The 17,894-nt window shown below is 38.4% G+C and overlaps 1 protein-coding gene across 5 annotated transcripts in view; it reads left to right on the top strand.

Annotated features, from left to right (window-relative positions):
* The first annotated feature begins 3,299 nt into the window (after nt 1-3,299).
* Nucleotides 3,300-17,894, top strand: part of LOC138012516 (HSPB1-associated protein 1-like) — a 17,138-nt gene continuing 2,543 nt past the window's right edge. The window contains exons 1-7 of one of the 5 annotated variants that reach the window (XM_068859304.1): nt 3,300-3,660; nt 5,550-5,910; nt 7,652-7,753; nt 8,476-8,523; nt 9,790-9,963; nt 12,966-13,025; nt 16,146-16,565. In XM_068859304.1, the coding sequence (XP_068715405.1) occupies nt 3,305-3,660; nt 5,550-5,910; nt 7,652-7,753; nt 8,476-8,523; nt 9,790-9,963; nt 12,966-13,025; nt 16,146-16,556 (1,512 nt within the window). In that variant the 5' untranslated portion in view covers nt 3,300-3,304 and the 3' untranslated portion in view covers nt 16,557-16,565. Of the gene's footprint in view, nt 3,661-4,103; nt 4,504-5,549; nt 5,911-7,651; nt 7,754-8,475; nt 8,524-9,789; nt 9,964-12,965; nt 13,026-16,145; nt 17,334-17,894 lie in introns of those variants that run through there. The other 4 variants (XM_068859303.1, XM_068859307.1, XM_068859306.1 and 1 more) reach the window with 4 other exon arrangements.

Below are 17,894 nucleotides of genomic sequence, written 5' to 3'. Positions count from 1 at the left end.
GTATGCTGTCTTTGTAAATTAGACCTCGCGCAGAATGCCAGGCACGTGCTTGCTCGCGCAAATCAGCAATGTAAGCGCCTGACTACTTTTGGAAACCTGCTTAATGATATAAGTTGCTTATTTGAAATATAAACTCGATTTCAAAGTTAAAAAGATATGTTGAAACCATTCCTGGTTTACCAAAGGCCAACCCAGGACAAATCACGCTGACTGATATATTTTTTTTATCAAATAGTGTTTTCTTCACTTTAAATTCACAGTTCCTCTTTAGCAGTTAAGCGCTTCACTGGCAGTTTCCAAGAAATGATAACATTTCACCGATATCTTGTCATAGAATATGCGATAATACCATCTCTTGAAATTCCCGCTGAAGCTAAGCAAACCCAAGCCAAGGTGACTGGCAGTTTTGTGCGACCTCGCTCGTTCTTGAGTGATTCGCCATATGGTTACGTGCTTGCTCGCACAAATCAGCAATGTATGCGCATGACTACTTTTGGAAACCTGCTTAATGATATAAGTTGCTTATTTGAAATATAAACTCGATTTCAAAGTTAAAAAGATATGTTGAAACCATTCCTGGTTTACCAAAGGCCAACCCAGGACAAATCACGCTGACTGATATATTTTTTTTATCAAATAGTGTTTTCTTCACTTTAAATTCACAGTTCCTCTTTAGCAGTTAAGCGCTTCACTGGCAGTTTCCAAGAAATGATAACATTTCACCGATATCTTGTTATAGAATATGCGATAATACCATCTCTTGAAATTCCCGCTGAAGCTAAGCAAACCCAAGCCAAGGTGACTGGCAGTTTTGTGCGACCTCGCTCGCTCTTGAGTGATTCGCCATATGGTTTTTGAACAATCGCTGAGGTGGAGTTTGATCTAAGCCGAGCTTGTGTCCGCCAATACTCAAAGTGTTTTGCTTTCTCCGTTACAAAGAATTCAATGGAATGACAAAAAATGGATGCTTATGAAAAAATATAACAAAACATTGCCATGCCATATTACACTGAAAATCTGCTTGGCAGACTGAGTTGATCTTCCAACAGCTCAGTTGCCACGGTAAAGGAACGGCCGGGCGTAACCGTAACTTAAACGATAATAGGACCAAACTAGCAGTGATTCAGTTGGAAGTCGCTTAAAATCCAGGAAAAAAAGGCACGTTCAACACGTCAGGACACTTAAGCAATCTCCTCGAAAAATATTTGGAAGAAACCTTTAAAAATAAGGTCGCGGCTTTGTTCGCCTTTGTTGCAATAGTTGCAATCTACGATATAATCATGTTTGTGTGCTTAGCGAGGTAACTTGTGTAATTTGCTTTGATTTGGTCCTTGTTTGTTTCCATCATGTAATTCGTGAAATAATGATGTCGATGACGATGATGAAGATAAGGATGATAACGATGACGATGTGATGATGGTGATACTTATGGTGACGATGATGAAAGTAATTACACAAATAGAAAATTTGTTTTTTCTTAGAACTTTATGACAGTCTCCTTTTCATGAATGTCAGTAAAAACATTTTTTTCGAGAAAGCTAGTTTTGAAATAAAGCAAGGTGAAGAAGTACTTTATTGCCAACGAGTCAGCCGAGCGAAGACGCTAGGCTGACGAGGCTGCAGCCTTAACAGAACAACCGAAGCCCGAGAGCTAGGGTTGCGTATGCTGAAAAAAATTTGAGCGCTGCAGAGAAATGCAATGTAAGATAAGGTATTAGGGAACAAAGGCCGCATATCACGTGACTTCAAGAACCAATGAAACCATTTTTCCCATTTCTCTGACCATTGTGTTGTGTACACTTACTTTGAGTGTTCTTTAATATTTATTTTCGAACCAGAGTGTTCTATATATAATGTGCGAACCGGCGAGCTCAAGATTGAAACAGCGTACGTTTTCTTATCGGCCGCTCACCTGTCATTGTCGAGTAGAGCAGTTTGTTTTCGTTTTCTGACCTTTGAGTTGTGGACGATTTAATTTAATTTTCAAAGGAAATAATATTGTCTTTAAAGTAGACAATTAAACGATCAATTCATATAATTCATGGCTGTATCTTGCAAAATAAAAATTTCTACAAGTGAAACTTTGTGTCAGTGTAGTTGCTACTACAGTATGAAGGAAAGGTGAAGGCGACTATTTTTCCGGAAAATTCGAGTACATATTAAGGACAGCAACAACTCGCCACGAGGTAAGTTTCATCGATTTTTTGTCTTCGCCAATATGTTCTCTTCATTTTCTCGTGTTATGAAACCTGTGCGTGACACAAACTTAAGCCTGGGTTACCTGTGGTTTCACACTGAAAAACGTTTTGGCGATTTTTGTTCATGGCACTGATTTTATTCAACTTAATTATTGTTACAGTATATTCCTGTAACCATGCGATAAAAAAAAAAAAAAAAAGCTCGGGATGAAATTAATTCGGAAGTGCGTAACAAATGCATTTATATATAGCCTACGAGCTCACGTGCTCTTTTGGAGTGGAGTTCTACCGACCTTTCTTCCGTCCCGTGCCTCTCTTTAGAACCCGAGGGAGAACGTTGGCTGGTGTCCGCGGCGTCCACCGTCTGAACAGGACCGGGACTCGTTCATTAGCAAGCAATGGACGTTTACCATACAAAAGTTATAAATAAACGCATTCTTGAACTGATGATCAACGGGTCCAGCGGAAGGATTAGAAATATGTCAAGTGCCAACTTTCCCAAAAAACATGATGGCCGACCACCGATGAAAGAGACAACTGACAAAACGTGTATACCCATTCAGAAACGCAAGAAAATATATTTGTAACGTTCTTCAAAAAATGGGCGCACGAAGTGAGAAAACATGTTTGTGTCATTCACAAATCTATGAAAGTTCATGTTTCACATTCTCCTTGTAATATTAAGACACTTAAAAGCAAAATACTGAGAAAGAATTTGGAGGTTTTGTGATATATCATGCAAGAGCTTGTAAAATCCTTGACATTTTATTACTAATACTCAAACCGCACGACGTATATTTTCGTCCGTGATAAAATGCTTGTTTTTGTTCTAACTCTTAAGAAGCCAAGAGCACGTATTCAGGCTTAAAAAATGAAACTGTTTTGTAAACGAACCATTATGCCAAGAATATCAGTGTCATATTTGGAACAATAAACAAGACAACCCTCATAAAAAACAGCATGCGTTGATTTTCTATTCTGTCTACAGTAAAGAGAGCAAACGTGACTCAATCATGACTCAATCACATGGGTGCGTCATATTTACTTCCGGTATAAATGACCCGGTGTGCCTCCAATCTCCGCGGGTCACGATGACGTCAATCAATATGGCGGGCGAATGTGGTTTTGTGGAAAACAAAATTGATCGTTTCGAAGTGGAAAGAATTTGTGTGCTTCCTGACCCTGTAAATCTTCGAGACCACCTTTTAAACCGCTCAGAACCTGCATTATTTCATGGCGCAGCATCTCAGTGGGAATGTGCAGCTTGGACTCCTGAATTTTTGGCTGCCAGGCTCGGTGAACTTCGAACAAATTTCCGATTGTTCTCGCGGAGTCATGGAAATTCCGGAAAAAGCACGGTTATGGAGACAGATTGTGAGTTCGAAAGCGCAACGTTTACGGAATTTATACAATGGTTGAATGGTTGCATGGAACGATCGGGGAGTCTGTCGCGTTTTCACAAGTAGGCTAAAGTTAGCTAATTTAATAATATTTCCATTTGCCGTAAGTTGATACACTGATAAATAAGACGGAGTGTAAATAAATGGCCAGCAAACGTAATTAGAACCTTTAAGGCTTGTAAACTTAGGTTCCCTCAAAACGCGGATGAGTATATTTGGAAAACAGATATAGACGATGACGGCTATTATCGTGTCCAGCTGTCATTTTAGCGAAACAACAATAAGTAGCCTACAAGCTCAATCTCAGCTGATCTTGACCTTACCATGAAGACAAACAAACTAATTATGTAACACCTCTTAAGTCGACAATAAACGTATAAAACAAAAGACACTGTTTATTTTAAGAGCTAATATTGGTTCAGCCTTTTTATTGGAGTTATAGGCTCTCTGCATGCATTGATATTGCCCAAGTTCAGCAAAATACCTTTTGACAGCGAATGAAGTCGGAGAAAAATATTGGTTAGATTGGCAGGAGTTTTAACGGTGATAGGCTTATAGGAACTGTTCCATTTCCTTGCTTCCCAATAATTATTGAATGGATTAATTTCCCTGACATGTGTGCATGATCAAATTATGATCTGTTTTCAAAGATAAAAAGTTTAAGGTGGCTTCATATAGTTTTCCTGACCTCATGCAACCTGGTTTCTAGAACTTAGTGGCTGATGGCGCAAGCTTTAAAGTTTGCGCGGTCGACGCGCGGCTCTCCCACGCAGAAAGTAAACGAACATGGCTTCACAACTTTGCAAACTCTTTTTTTGGTCAAGATTTTGTGGACGTAGCATCTTTTTAAAGTTGTGTTTACCTATCCATAAGAAGGCTGCAAATTCTTTGGAGACCAACAGAAGGTTAAAAAAAATTCATTTCCCCCTCTTCTGAACAAGTTATGTGATTCTAACAACCATCGATCGAGGGACACAGCTATCCTTGGAGTTGTGAACATCCTTGGAGTTGTGAAATGGCAATCTTGGTGATTTCTTATTTTGTGACGTATGTTTTGCGATCGAAAAATTGCGAAACTTTTACGTGAAAATATCTCCAGTTTCCTTTGGTGAAATTTCTTCAAATTTTGCTGAGTGATAATTACTGTTTACGCCTTTTGTCTGCCAATTCATCAAAAATTGTAAGACAATTTTTTTAAGTGGAGCTAAAAAACACAAATTTGCTGAAAGTGACAAAACTACCTTAAAGTTTGTAACCTCTGTTATTTTTTTGGCCTTAGAAGATTCCTCCGAACAAATTTCATGTAATGTCGAAGTTCAGGAAATTTTCACCACAGGAAATGGAAGAAAATCAACATAAAAGCAAAATAAACAACTTAGCTTTAGAGAGTTCTAATTCCTGGTAAAACCATGTTAATTTACTACGAAAACCACCAATCTGTAGAATGGGCCCGAATTATTGAGTGCTTGCTCCACCCACTTCAGTCAAACATCTTAATGAAATTCCTTTCCAAGGATGTGAGCAGTAGCAATAAGCCAGCTTTTGCCGTCAAGGTGTACGGGAACAACCACAACAATGGAAACATAATATTGTGTTTTCAACATCATGAGTCTCTTGGGGAAATGGATAAAATGTTAAATGAAAAACGTGACTTTACCAGTTTTGTTGGGGTACAGAGATATATACCAGTGTCCAAAGTGTGACAAAGTTATACTGGGGGTAGCCTCTTGTTTCATCAGTAACTAGTTTCGTGGCTTGAGCAGTTTCCACGAAGCAAACATCATGCACACTAAAGAGAAAAGCTTCAGGACTTTGTCTTTCTTTTTTTCCATACTTGACATGTGAATTCGGATAATTATGTTTTATCTATTGCATGTTTTTTTTTATATATAGAGTTATGTGACATTATTAATATTATTGTATGATAAATACTATTATAAAATATTTTCAGAAATGACTATTGGTGCTATGCAGATTACAAATACATGGCAGAGTTGTTCCATAGTTGTCCTGACTTGCGCCAATCTGTTAACTGGGGTGCTTTTGGATTTCCTGGAAGATGTGGGGATGAATCAACAATATGGATTGGAAGCAAGGAAGCATCTACACCATGTCACCTTGATACATATGGTTGTAACTTAGTAGCACAGATCTATGGAAGAAAAAAATGGACATTATTTCCTCCAAGTGAAACACCAAACTTGTATCCCACAAGAATTCCCTATGAGGAATCCAGTGTCTTCAGTCAAGTGCATATGACTTACCCAGACCTGTCCAGATTTCCTACTTTTGCCAGTGCTACCCGATATGAGGTACTCGCACAGTCCATAAGGTACATGTACATGTATTGCCAAATTTAGCTGCCAAGAAATATGCCTACTAGATACTTGTACATGCAGTTACACATGTATGCAAAAGTGCCTGTTGGTCATTCTAGAATTTTAATTAAGCTAGAGAAAGATTTGAGAGAGAAAGAAATTATTGCTGACTTTGCAGGCATTCCAGCTGGAGTTCTATTTTGTTTTCATCGCCTCTTTCCTTGAATCGCAACCTGCAGGTAATTTCCGGTAAATCTAATTGGCTCACATTTTTAGCATGACACATGATAACATCACTATTGACAAGTGGGCGGCAGATGACTTGTTAAGAAATTGTATCAGGCGTACCTTTTCCACCCTGTGTAAAGAAAAGTATGCCTTATCGTAGGTTATCTAACGCCAGACGATTTTACTTGTCAATGGGTTAAACAATCAATGTAATTTGAAGAAAATCTTGAAATACAATGCTCATTAATCCAATGAGACAAAGAAACAGGGTGTGCTGTAATTGTAACATTCATATCCTGACAGAGGATAGAGGAGGAAAAAAGGAGAATGTATACTAACTAATAGCTGCAAAATGGAAGCAAAAGTGGACATTGGCATATTTTGAACAGTGACTTTCCATTTTACATCTGGATTGTTTTCATCAACAGCTCAATCTTCTAGAGGTTTTTTTTAGCTTAGAGTTGTTGGTCCCACAGAAATTCTAGTCCTGATGTCCGTCATAACCATCCCCTTGTTTGGTAACAAGGTTCTTCAAGTTTTGAAGTGTATTAGTCCATTCTGGAATTGTTCAGGGAACTGGCCAGGGACAAGTTTCAAATTTGAACCAATCAATAAATTGACACCATCACATTCAAAGATAACGTTGCGATTGGCCATCTGTCCAAGTTTGATGCTCTTACTGTAGGTCGAACAGAGACCAACATAGTTAAAACTCCATACAAACATCTCTAATTTTGAGGCTGCATTCATTTTTAAACCACAGGAACCCAAGTAAATTCTTAGTATTTTGGGGTCTCATGAAATGAGTAAAACATTAATTTTTTCTATATTGCACATAATTGAAATGTTCCTGTTGAAGAATCTCATCAGTATCCCCACAAGGCTTTTCATGAGATTTGGTCCCTGACATAACAATCTGTTACCCCGGTAACCCATTCACACCTCAAATGGGAAATGCCTTGGTCGTGGTGCCTGTACTAGATATAGTGTGTATGTATGAATCCCAAGTTGATGGACCTATCTCAAGCTTGGTTACTCGGATACTAAATATGATCATTGTCTTAGGTTATTGGCACCAATTTGTTTTTGTCTGTTTCTAAAGTAATGCTTTGTTTTCATTCAATTAAACTTTTTTGTTCAGAAATATACCTTGCAAAAACTCTATAATGTTTACTTACTTAACCTGTTGACCTCTTGGGCACCCTGGAATACCCCCAGTTGACGAGTAAATATCATGTGGCGGCGTTAGACAGAGTAAAGTCTGTTAAGTCTCACTCCCAGGTGTTAACGGGTTTATGGAGGGGACGTAGTTTTTGACTGGTTAAGGGGTATAACTCCCCAGGTGCCGTAGGACACCTCCAGTTGATGAGTAAAATTGTTGGCGTTAGACATAGTAAAATCTGCTAAGTCTCACTTCCAGGAGTCAATGGGTTTATTGAGGTACAAGTAAATTGTTAAGTGTGATTGTTTGTTTCATCAGTAGTAATGTTTTGTTTACTGATTGTAGGTGATTCTTCAGCCAGGTGATGTCTTATTTGTTCCTAAGAAATGGTGGCATTATGTTGAATCATTAGAAACATCAATCAGCATCAACACTTGGATTGAACTGGTATCTCCAAGCTCATGTTATTAGTATTTTGCAACATGCAAGGTCAATCAATGATTTACTTGTTTTTGCTGCTGCTGTTTGTCCCTGAAGTAAAGATGGTAACAAATTAAATTATTTTGTTACATCTTCCTTTGCATATTTTACTAAATCAGATCCCATGTTTATTTCTTTGTGTTGACTAGCCACTGAATGCAGCAGCAAAAAAGATAAAATTGTATTTTGAAGTGTCCACTCTGTTTACATGTTTTATATATAATTATGATGTTCAGTCTGTGTTGCTGGTCAATGCTGCAAATTAACGTAATGGACATTTGTTAAACTGAATCGTTTGCAGGCTTTTAAAATGTGCAGTGGTCGACACTTGCTTTCTGACTAATTTGCCCTTTGGGCAACCAGTTTTGTTTTTCTGGTTGCCCATGGTTTTTTTTGGTTGTCCCCCTTTTAAAAGCCTGTTGCCCATTAAAACTCAAAGGAGGCTTGTAAAAATGTCAGTGTTGTGTAAAATGTGTGTAAAATGGGTTGTCCGTGTATGTCCATGTATGTCATGGTTCACCGTAGTAGAGAAAACTAATAATATATTTGTTGTCCTGTCTGCTGAGTACTGTTCTTTCACATGTTGTACTGTTTTGTTTGTTGTTGTAAATCTATCCAACAGTACATGTACAAGAGTGGTAAGAGGTTCAAATTGTGATTCTAGAAACTTTGAATTCATTATTTCATAGGAAAGTGACCACATTGAAAGAGTCAGAGAGGCACTGATCAGAACACTGGTATGTTGTGCTATACAGTTGATCTTTGTTTAATTTTCCTGAAGTACAGGGTTCCTACACATCTTGAAAACCCTTGAAAACCCTTGAATATTGAAAGCACATTTTCAAGGCCTTGAAAGTCCTTGAAAAAAATCTCTGCTCTTCATTCCTGGTCCTTGAAAGTCCTTGAATTTTTTCTGATCTGTGTTTTTGATCTTTGAAAACTTCAGTGAAAATAATCAGCCACTCAAGTCATGTCATACAAATGTGACGAGCTGTGGGGTCGAGACTGGTTACCAGCGCCTTTGCATTATTTTCATGCACTTATGTTATGGAAAAATTAATGAGCAAAAATTGTACTGTCAGACTATTTCCATTGGTACATATTAAAGTTTTTGACGTGAAAAAGAGGTCCTTGAAATTTCAAAATTTGGCCCTTGAAAGTCCTTGAAAAGTCCTTTAATTTTTGATGTGAAAAAGTGTACAAACCCTGTGAAGTATCATTTAAAAAAAACCCAAAATTCAAATTTCATTTTAGCTACAGTAATTTAACCATGTTGTTTTGTTTGTTCTTTAGAGGAGCACAATCCATTTCTTACAATTCAAAAAGATAATTATTAGACCACAAAAAAATGGTGAAAGAACCTGAAACAAATTGCTTTATTTTATAGAAATCAGAAATGGCTAATTTTGCCAATTAAAGGAGAACTGAAGGCCAAAATAAGGAATTCTCCAACATTTTTTTTGGAAAGTCTATTTAGTAACATAAGTAAAGTTAAGTTTGTGGAGTTGCATGTATTTCTTCTTGTTTCCTGTTTTTTGCGAGAAAATTACATTCGAAGTTGGGCTTTTCCTGCTTTTTTGGCATTTTCGGTGTGGACTCAAAATTTAAATCAGCAGCCTGCTGTGACGTATGGTAAGGGGAACAGATATTTTGTAATCAAGAGAAACATTAAGGTAAACACAAGTGCTGCTGTGGGTATTTTCTTTGTTGTTTTGCTGTTTTCTTTTCAAAATGAGTGGTGTTCAATATTCACGACAAACATCAGTGAAAACACTGCTTCTATATAGGGCGCTCTCGCATGTCTTCCCCATATCATACCTCATAAGCTGCAAAATTGGCCGCTGACTCCTCCATTCTGAGCCACAATGCTGATGGCCCAAAATCTGAATAACAACATTTTTTTTGGGTGGAAAAACGACGGATATGCCAGAAAAAAAGTTGAAAACATTATTGTGCATGGTCTAAAGTGTAAATAAAAAATGCTTATAATTTTTTGCCTTCAGTTCTCCTTTGAGTGTCACATGACTCAGCTTCAAGGAGCTTCTCCACCACAAACTTTCGACGATGATCAACTACTACGGTGCATGAATTGGACAAAACAACCGACCATCAATATTGTCAACATGAAATGTTCCTTCCGGGTACTTTCTTGCCCTGTCTTGTTATTCCTCATTCTAGTAAGCAGTTTCAGTTGTTGAGTGCATGTACTTAACATATTGATTGCTTTAGCATTGCACTGCCTACAGTTGTTACTGTAGCCTAGTGGTTGACTTTAGGGGTGCTCAAATGTTTTTTTTTAGCTGAGCATGTGTGTAAGCCACACATGCAAATACTTAAACTGGTCTTGTCTGGAAAATTAGCACTGTGACCTACCCTTATTTTTTAAATTGTAAACAAGTAAGATCCGTTGCTCTGCATTCATAAAGAAAGTTATCAGTAGAGACATGAAAGCATCATCTAGTGGACGTTTGTTTTCATCTTTCAACAGCATTTTCATAAACCTCTTATTAAGTTCTACTAGCGAAATGTTCCTCGTACTATTTTTAGGTAAGCGAATTTAATGGCTTTTTTTTCAAAGAAAAATACTAGTTTGTCCAATTTTCCAAAAGCTGGATTTTAGAGGGTCTTTTAGCAGTGTTGTACCATTGCCATGGCAACAGTTGGAGAATAGTGGACACCCAAAAATATTGGCTGACAATAGTATTAGGGAAATATCAGAAGTCTCCTACTGAAAAGGATCGACATTGTTGATTTTAATATGAAACTCACTGTTACCTGAGTGTGGAAGACCCTATGGGCCTCCTTAAAAACCACATTTCACATTCTTAGCCAATCTGAGGTAAAAGCGGTTCCAGCTGTGGCTTGCGCACAGTGAAAATCCCATACACATTGTAAACTGCATTTAATTCTGACTCTACTATAACATGCAGTTAAAGGTGAAATGATTTACTCAGGAATGTGCAGTCATTTGATTAGTACCCACACGAGAAAAGTATGGTACACTCCACACCAAGATACTTGTTACAATACAGGACAATACATAAAGCTTAAGTCACTGAGATCACATGACAGGATCAGAGCCTCTCAGTTGTGCCGTCAGTTCTTACAATATTAATTCTTTTTCAGGTCACTCAATTACTTTGTGATTTGCTCAAATTTGATTATGGTGTCTTTTGTAATTAAGTGAAAGAGTGTCAAAAAAGAAAACAAAACAAAACTATGGATTTGCTTACAGCGCCTCTAACCATAAAATTTGTAATTTTACCTTAACAGATTGCGATTTTGCTTCTAAAAGGCTGCATGAGTTCCTGAAGTTTCCAAAATGGTCAGTCGTTTGACCCACAGCCAAGCTCATGCCATGGCCATGGGACAAACAACTTCTGGTTCTGTTAAATTTCACTGTCCACCAAAATTTATTTATTTGTAAAAATAATAAGAGTGAAAATGACAGAATTATGTTTAATTTAGGTTGAGAAGTTTGAATTTTTGACGCAAAAGTAAGCTAATGGACTTTAAGAACAAGCAGTGAGGAACCTTTATTGTTCATGGGCAAAGAGCACTTCGTTGCTGTGGAGCCTTTGCAGTATGAAGTAACCCAAATCAAAAACTTTAAAAACTTGATATTAAATCAATGCCAGTAAACCACTGGGTTACCCAAGAAGTGTGTCAAGTATATTCCTGGATGAAGAGAAACTTGTAATCATGAGCAGTGTATTTTGAATTTAGGTCTGAACTTACACTGTAATAGCACAGACAAGTATATAAAACAGTGTGTTTGAGAGGTCAAGAATCAGCTGTTCTAGCTGCTACGCTGCTGTATGTTACGTTACCTGGAGAAAAAACATGATCATTTGTTATTTTGATGAAATTAGTGCATAAGTTAAACCCAAGAATATGAATATGATTTATGTTAAAATTATTTTAAACATGATTCAACAGTAAGGCAGGGGCACCCAACGAATCTGTTCCCCAGAGGAATCTTGCTGGCTGGCAAAAATACAGGTGTTTCGATGAGCTGGCTGGGAAATTTTGTTATTGATAGAGGTTTTGCCTGGAAATTACTGACTTTTTCTAGCATTTCAATCCGAGCTGGCTGTAGAAACTCTGAAGACTGAGGACGGCTAAAAAAAAGAACCCCTTCCCTCTCCCAAACATACGACGGCTGGTCAGAGTGATTGCGCTTGCGGAAAAAACCTGTTTTGTCCCGGTTTTGTCGCTTTTGTTCGGTCGTTTTGGATCGAGGGATTTGAAATCGCGCGGAATTCCTGGCTGGGAAATAAATTTGATCAGCTGGCTGGGAAACCAACCAATTTTATCTAGCTGGCTGGGAAATTTCTTGTGTGTCTTGCTGGGAAAAAGGAACAGATAATGTTCTCCAAGCAACACTGAAAAACACCTTAAAATGCCTTAATAACATTTATTTTCATTAACTGAGGTATAATAATACATTTTACAACAAATTGGTCGTTGGGTGCCCCTGGTAAGGCCTCTTAGCCAGAATTCACTTTTAGGGATGTTTTAGCATAGTACCCCTTTAAACATCACTTATAACCCAGTGTTCATACAGAATGCGTAAATCTTCATCTGTAAATAGACTCCTGTTAAAGTACTTATAGTGCAGGTTGACTATGTAATTATTATACTTTTTTGTCTGATTTTAGCAATCAGTTGTGACTCAAGATATGTATTTTTATCTTTTGACAATAAAATTAGTAATATTGTTATTATTAGTTGGGCATGGAGCTCCCGGTGTTGTGGGTAAGGCCTCATTTCATTCATTCATGTGCTGGGTGAGATCGCTAATGGACTGATAGCGGCAGCCAGCGGCGCCTGTATATGCTGATGTCCGATCTCACCCATAGATCACTTGCTTGTAAAGCGCATTTGTAAATTCATTACCATTACCATTAAAGACATTTAAAACACAAGAGGTAAAGCCATCCCATTGGTTCAGCCTTTAGAGTCATCAGGTCTCTATAAGATGAAGCAGGGTTTGGGCAGTGGTGAGCGCTCTCCCTTTCTTGTGGCCCGGGTTGATTTCCGGAATTGACCACGTAGGAGGGTTATGCTCTGAGAAGTGTTTCAATTAGTGGATCACTAATGCTTAGCTATGCAATCTTTTTTATCTAAATAAAGTAATAATGACACACTAACTTCTCAATGTTACTCAATCAATCAGGTTTGTGCCTTGAAGAAAGAAGAGGGAGCTAATGAATTATCATGGGTCAACCCCTCAGAGGTCAGTGACATGTGTCATCATCATGCCACCAACCCCCCCCCCCCCCTTCCCCCCGGGCAAACCACGGGCATTTGACTATTTTCTGTGCCCGGAGAGTGGGGAATTTGACCTTTGCGTGCGTGGGGTGGAGAAAATTGAACCGAAAGTGTCAGGTTTCAAATAATGGTTTTTTTCGGGCGCCAAAGTCGCTAACAGCTATAAAACACGTGTTTGGACGAGATGGAAGAGTTTAAAGGAAGAGATGTAGCATTTGTGAGCGACTGGCTAACAAAAAGGTCTTCAAAAGGTCTTTATTTAAGACTGCAGGAGCCGACGACGATTGTTCCTTAATAGGGTATGACAGACAAATCCTTCAAATCCGACGATAGGGTATAGGGCATTTGAACACTATTTTGGCCCGACGGGACGGTAATTTGAATGATCCAATCTTCAAAAGTTTAAATTCCCGGGCCCCGGGCGGGGGATGTTAAAGTTTCGAGTTAATCGTCGCATTAGTGATAATAAAAATAGATAAGGTCATCCTTTTTCGTGGCGATAAGAGATGCTCCTTTGTTAAAAGAGAATGTAGTAATATCTATAGTTTACACAGCGCTCTTAACCTGGAAAAAGGGGTCCGTACTCGGTTTTTTTCGATATTGGGGCCATAGTCACCTAGGGCCCCAAAACTCTAAAAAAGCGGTCCGGACCTATTTCATAAAAAAAAAAAAAAAAAAAACTTGGAACAGATAGTTTACAAGGAAAAGATCTATGGTTCGTAAGTACTTTTTAATCGGGGTCCGGACCCAGTTTTTTTTGTAGAGTAGAAATCAAATCCGCAGGTTGTAAGTTCCTACCCTTGTCAGAGTTTAGTAGTTGTGATATTGTCACCCTCCTTACCGCAGATAACTCCGTTTTTTTTTTTGGCGGAAGAAATAGAGCTCTGGATAAAAAAGTTATTTTTGTTTGAGAGCTAATTACCTTTCTATAGCACGCCCTGTAAGAGAAGGATGTCGATAAGGAAATGCTTGTTGCGGTAACCTAGGGTCTGTTAGGTTTCAAGATTGTGAAGGGATCTTATCTCTGACGAAAAAGGTCTTTAACCCTTTCAGCCGTCTGGCGTTAGACGGCGTAAAATCTACAAGTGTCACTCCTAGGAGTGAAAGAGTTAAAAAGAGTGGACCAACAGTAGATGTGGTTAACCCTTTCATCCCTGAAGAGTCACCCATTGACGAGTAAAATCGTCTTGGCGTTAAGTGTCACTCTTGGGTGGAAACAGTTTAAGTGCTACTATGATCAAAACATCACTTCCTTTTTTTCTTCAGATTTTGAAAGTGTGTTTGCTCTAAACCTGACTGGCTAAATTTGAGCTTTGATTTTTATCCAGCGGCCGTTTACTTTGAGTGTAAGTTTTGGTCCTCCATTACTCACGGTTAAAATTGGCCGATTGGACCTCAGAGGGTTGGATCTAGGGAAAAGTGACGTCATTTACTCACCAGCTTAAAATCTCAGCGTGTAATTGCAGCTTATTATATACAGCTATTTCGAGAAAGTTTGTCAAGAATAAAGTGCACGCGACAATCCCGAAAGGTAATATGGGATATGATCAATACACTGTTGCTAACGACTGTGGCTGTCGAACCTACTTTTGTTACTTTCCTTCAGCACTCGCAAACATATATCAGTGGCCTCCCGTACGATTCTTTTAAATTTCTTCGAAAAACAGTGCACTTAAAATCACCCACAATACCTTTCAGGATTGTCGTGTGCACTTTTTCCGACAACCTTTCTCAAAATAGCTGTATGCGAAACACGAGTTTGCACGCGTGCACACGCCTAGTGACGTCATTTTCTCCTTGATCCAGCTCTCTCAAGAATTTAAAGTCAGTAATGGCGGACCATTAAATAGGAAAATTACAGTAAAAATGAACAGGTGTCTTTTTTTAAATGAAGTCTTGAAAATCTTTGGTCACTTATTGTTTGGTTAACATAGTTCTGAAATCAAAGAAAATAGGGGCACTTTAATCATGTTCCTGTCGTTATCTTCACACGTGAAAAGATCACTGTTGCTATGGTTACATATAAAAATCGCGCTTTTCGATGCCTTTCGTGAAATGATTTAGTGTTTTTTAACCTCATATAAACTTGTAAAGTTCTGTAAAAATAGTAGTTGAATGCTGTAAAAAAATAAAAAAATAAATAAAAAATCGTGCCAGATTTGGGTTGTTTGCCTTAAGTAAGGTGCTTTTAAAGAGACCTTATGAAAAACATCTGGCGCGCATTTTTCCGAATTCCCCCATTGTCGCTTACAGGAAGGACAAATCCGCGACAAGCATTCCCCTATTTACCGCCTTCTCCTAAAGGTCGCGTTATAGAGAGATTATGAGTTCTCGGACAAGAACTGAATAACTTTTTTTCATCCAGGCCCGGGTTGCTGGAAGCATGGTTAGCGCTAACCAGCGTTAAATATCGTGGAAACGTATAGGTTTGGATACCTCTTAAGATCTCTTAACCAAAGGTTGGCGCTAACCAGCCTTCGCCGAGCAACCGGCCCCAGAGCTCTTTATTTCTTCCGTCAAAGAAACAAAATTGAGCTTTCTTGCAGTAAGGAGGGTGACAATATCACAACCATATTTCAAGTGGTATTCTTTCAAGATAGACAATAGACAGACGAAAGGACCGTGATCACAACGACTAGGGTCGAACTCGAAATGTGTGGGGCGAACTTGTTGGGGTCGAACTCACTGGGGTACTGTTACCATTCTGTTACTTAAGTTACACTCTCATAGTCAGTTCTAATGAAATATAAGCACTACTCGGCCGACGTTTGAAATAACGTATCTCTCCTTGTCAATTGCTGGTGGTATTTTGTAGAATTATGACTTGACTATCGTGATATTTCTTGGACTTTTCTTCTTTATGAAGTTTGCTAGCATATGTTTTCTTCATCATTCAATTTGACATGTTGCTCGTTTGTGTGTCCTCTTGTTGGTCATCTTGATAATATTCTTGATTTGCATGTGGCTTTTTGATCCACCCTACACTGACAGACAATAGTGATTTATGATCAATAGAGGGACAAGCAAGAAAATTGATGGCATTTCGTCAACTCATTGTTTGAATGGAATATTCTCTTTGTTGTAGAACATCGGAACGCATGAACATAATATGGAGTATTTACGCAAGGCAATGGATGCTGTTAAAGAGATGGAAGATAAAAAAGAAAGTTCCGAAGTGGGAAGTATATTGGAATGTGGAAAGCAACTTGGACATACGAAGGACGAGAATAATACAATTTATACTGATGACCTTATCAACTGTTTAACAACGCCTGAAGTTATTGATCTACTAACTGCTCAGGTGCTTAGGAAATTTAGAATTTCCAAAACCAACGATCTACCCAAAGAATCCTTGACTGTCAAACCTTCCTCGGAATACAGAGGGACATCTCTTCCATTATCTATAGACTCTGATCATGCCAAAGATCGAATCAATCGATCTCTAAATGAGTGGGAAATGAAGAAAGAGCCACCACGCAAGCGAAAGCATAAATAGTTAACACCGAAATGTTTATCTTTTCCGATCATTAAAGAAAAGTTGGTGGTCTTCTTAGTGTGGGGATTCGTTCGACACCTACATCTTCGAGCACTCGGTAGATTCCACTTGACTTGTTTCTGTTTCTGCCAAGGTGGCCCTGTACACTTGACCTTAAGCCTTTTTTTAAGACTTGACCGCGAGGCAGGCTACTTTTGGATGGAGAGAATAGGACAGCCTATAACACCGGAACCTCCCGGCCTCCTGTACTCTGAATTTAAGAACATTGAAGGGTTTATTTATAGACCTTATTGACTTGAGTCAAACGACAGTGGAACCCTGTTATAATGCGGTTATCAACGGGCCGAAAAAAATTGGCCGTATTACCGGGGTAGGGTGAAATTCACGACTTAAGGGCCGTAATGACAAATATCACATTTGCACTTCCAGGACAAACTTTTCTCTTTAACAAACAACAGGAATGTTCGTACATTAATTGTATAAAATACTTGAAACTTCGCTCAGTAGGTAAAACGCTTAAAATTGTTAAATGTACTGTACGTTCTGAACCTCAAAAATCAAAACAAGAACAGTTCCAATTAACTTACTATGCTTCTAAAAAACGAAAGACTTTAGTATCAATCGTGTTTTGATGAAAGCACAAAGACTTAAAATCCCTTCGCGATTTGCCTTACTAAATGTTACAGTAGTGTCAATATCATGTTTGTGACGAAAACAGGGAGGAGTGTAAATCGGCCGTTCGATACAGTGGTAAATAACAAAGGTCAATGAAATTGACATATTTACAGGCGTTCTGGTTTTAATAGAGAGCTTACGAAACGACGACGTGCATCGACGACCCTACAAAACAATAGGTTTAGTGAGCAAAAACAATGGTTCTGCACGCTCTGCACGTGCGTTTTACATTTTGGTTTACATTTCTTTGGCGTCATCCCCCAAATGACGACGTGAAATGACGAAATTCAAGGTTCTGTGGACCACGTTGGCACATGACGATGAATTTTGAGTTCTCTCTCTACTCTTCCAGTCCACTCATACCAGTTTAATTCCTCGACAGTTACTACACATTTTTAACACGAAGCGACATGAAATAGTTTCGTAGTGATATAAATAACGCGAATTCGTATTTTTAAAAACAAATTGCGATTTTGAGACGGCAATACCACATTATATTGACGGCTAGTTGGGAGAAAATATATTCCATATTGGGCGTAGTCGCGAAGCGACGGAGCCCAATACGCAATAAATTTTCCGTCAATATAATGTGGTATTGCCGTCTCAAAATCGCAATAAGTTTTATATCACGATCCATCATTTATAAGGATAAATAAAACTGTA

Source organism: Montipora foliosa, chromosome 8 (genome assembly GCF_036669935.1).
Source record: "Montipora foliosa isolate CH-2021 chromosome 8, ASM3666993v2, whole genome shotgun sequence".
NCBI classification, from domain to species: Eukaryota; Metazoa; Cnidaria; class Anthozoa; order Scleractinia; family Acroporidae; genus Montipora; species Montipora foliosa.
This window is presented reverse-complemented; position numbering and strand designations above follow the sequence as displayed.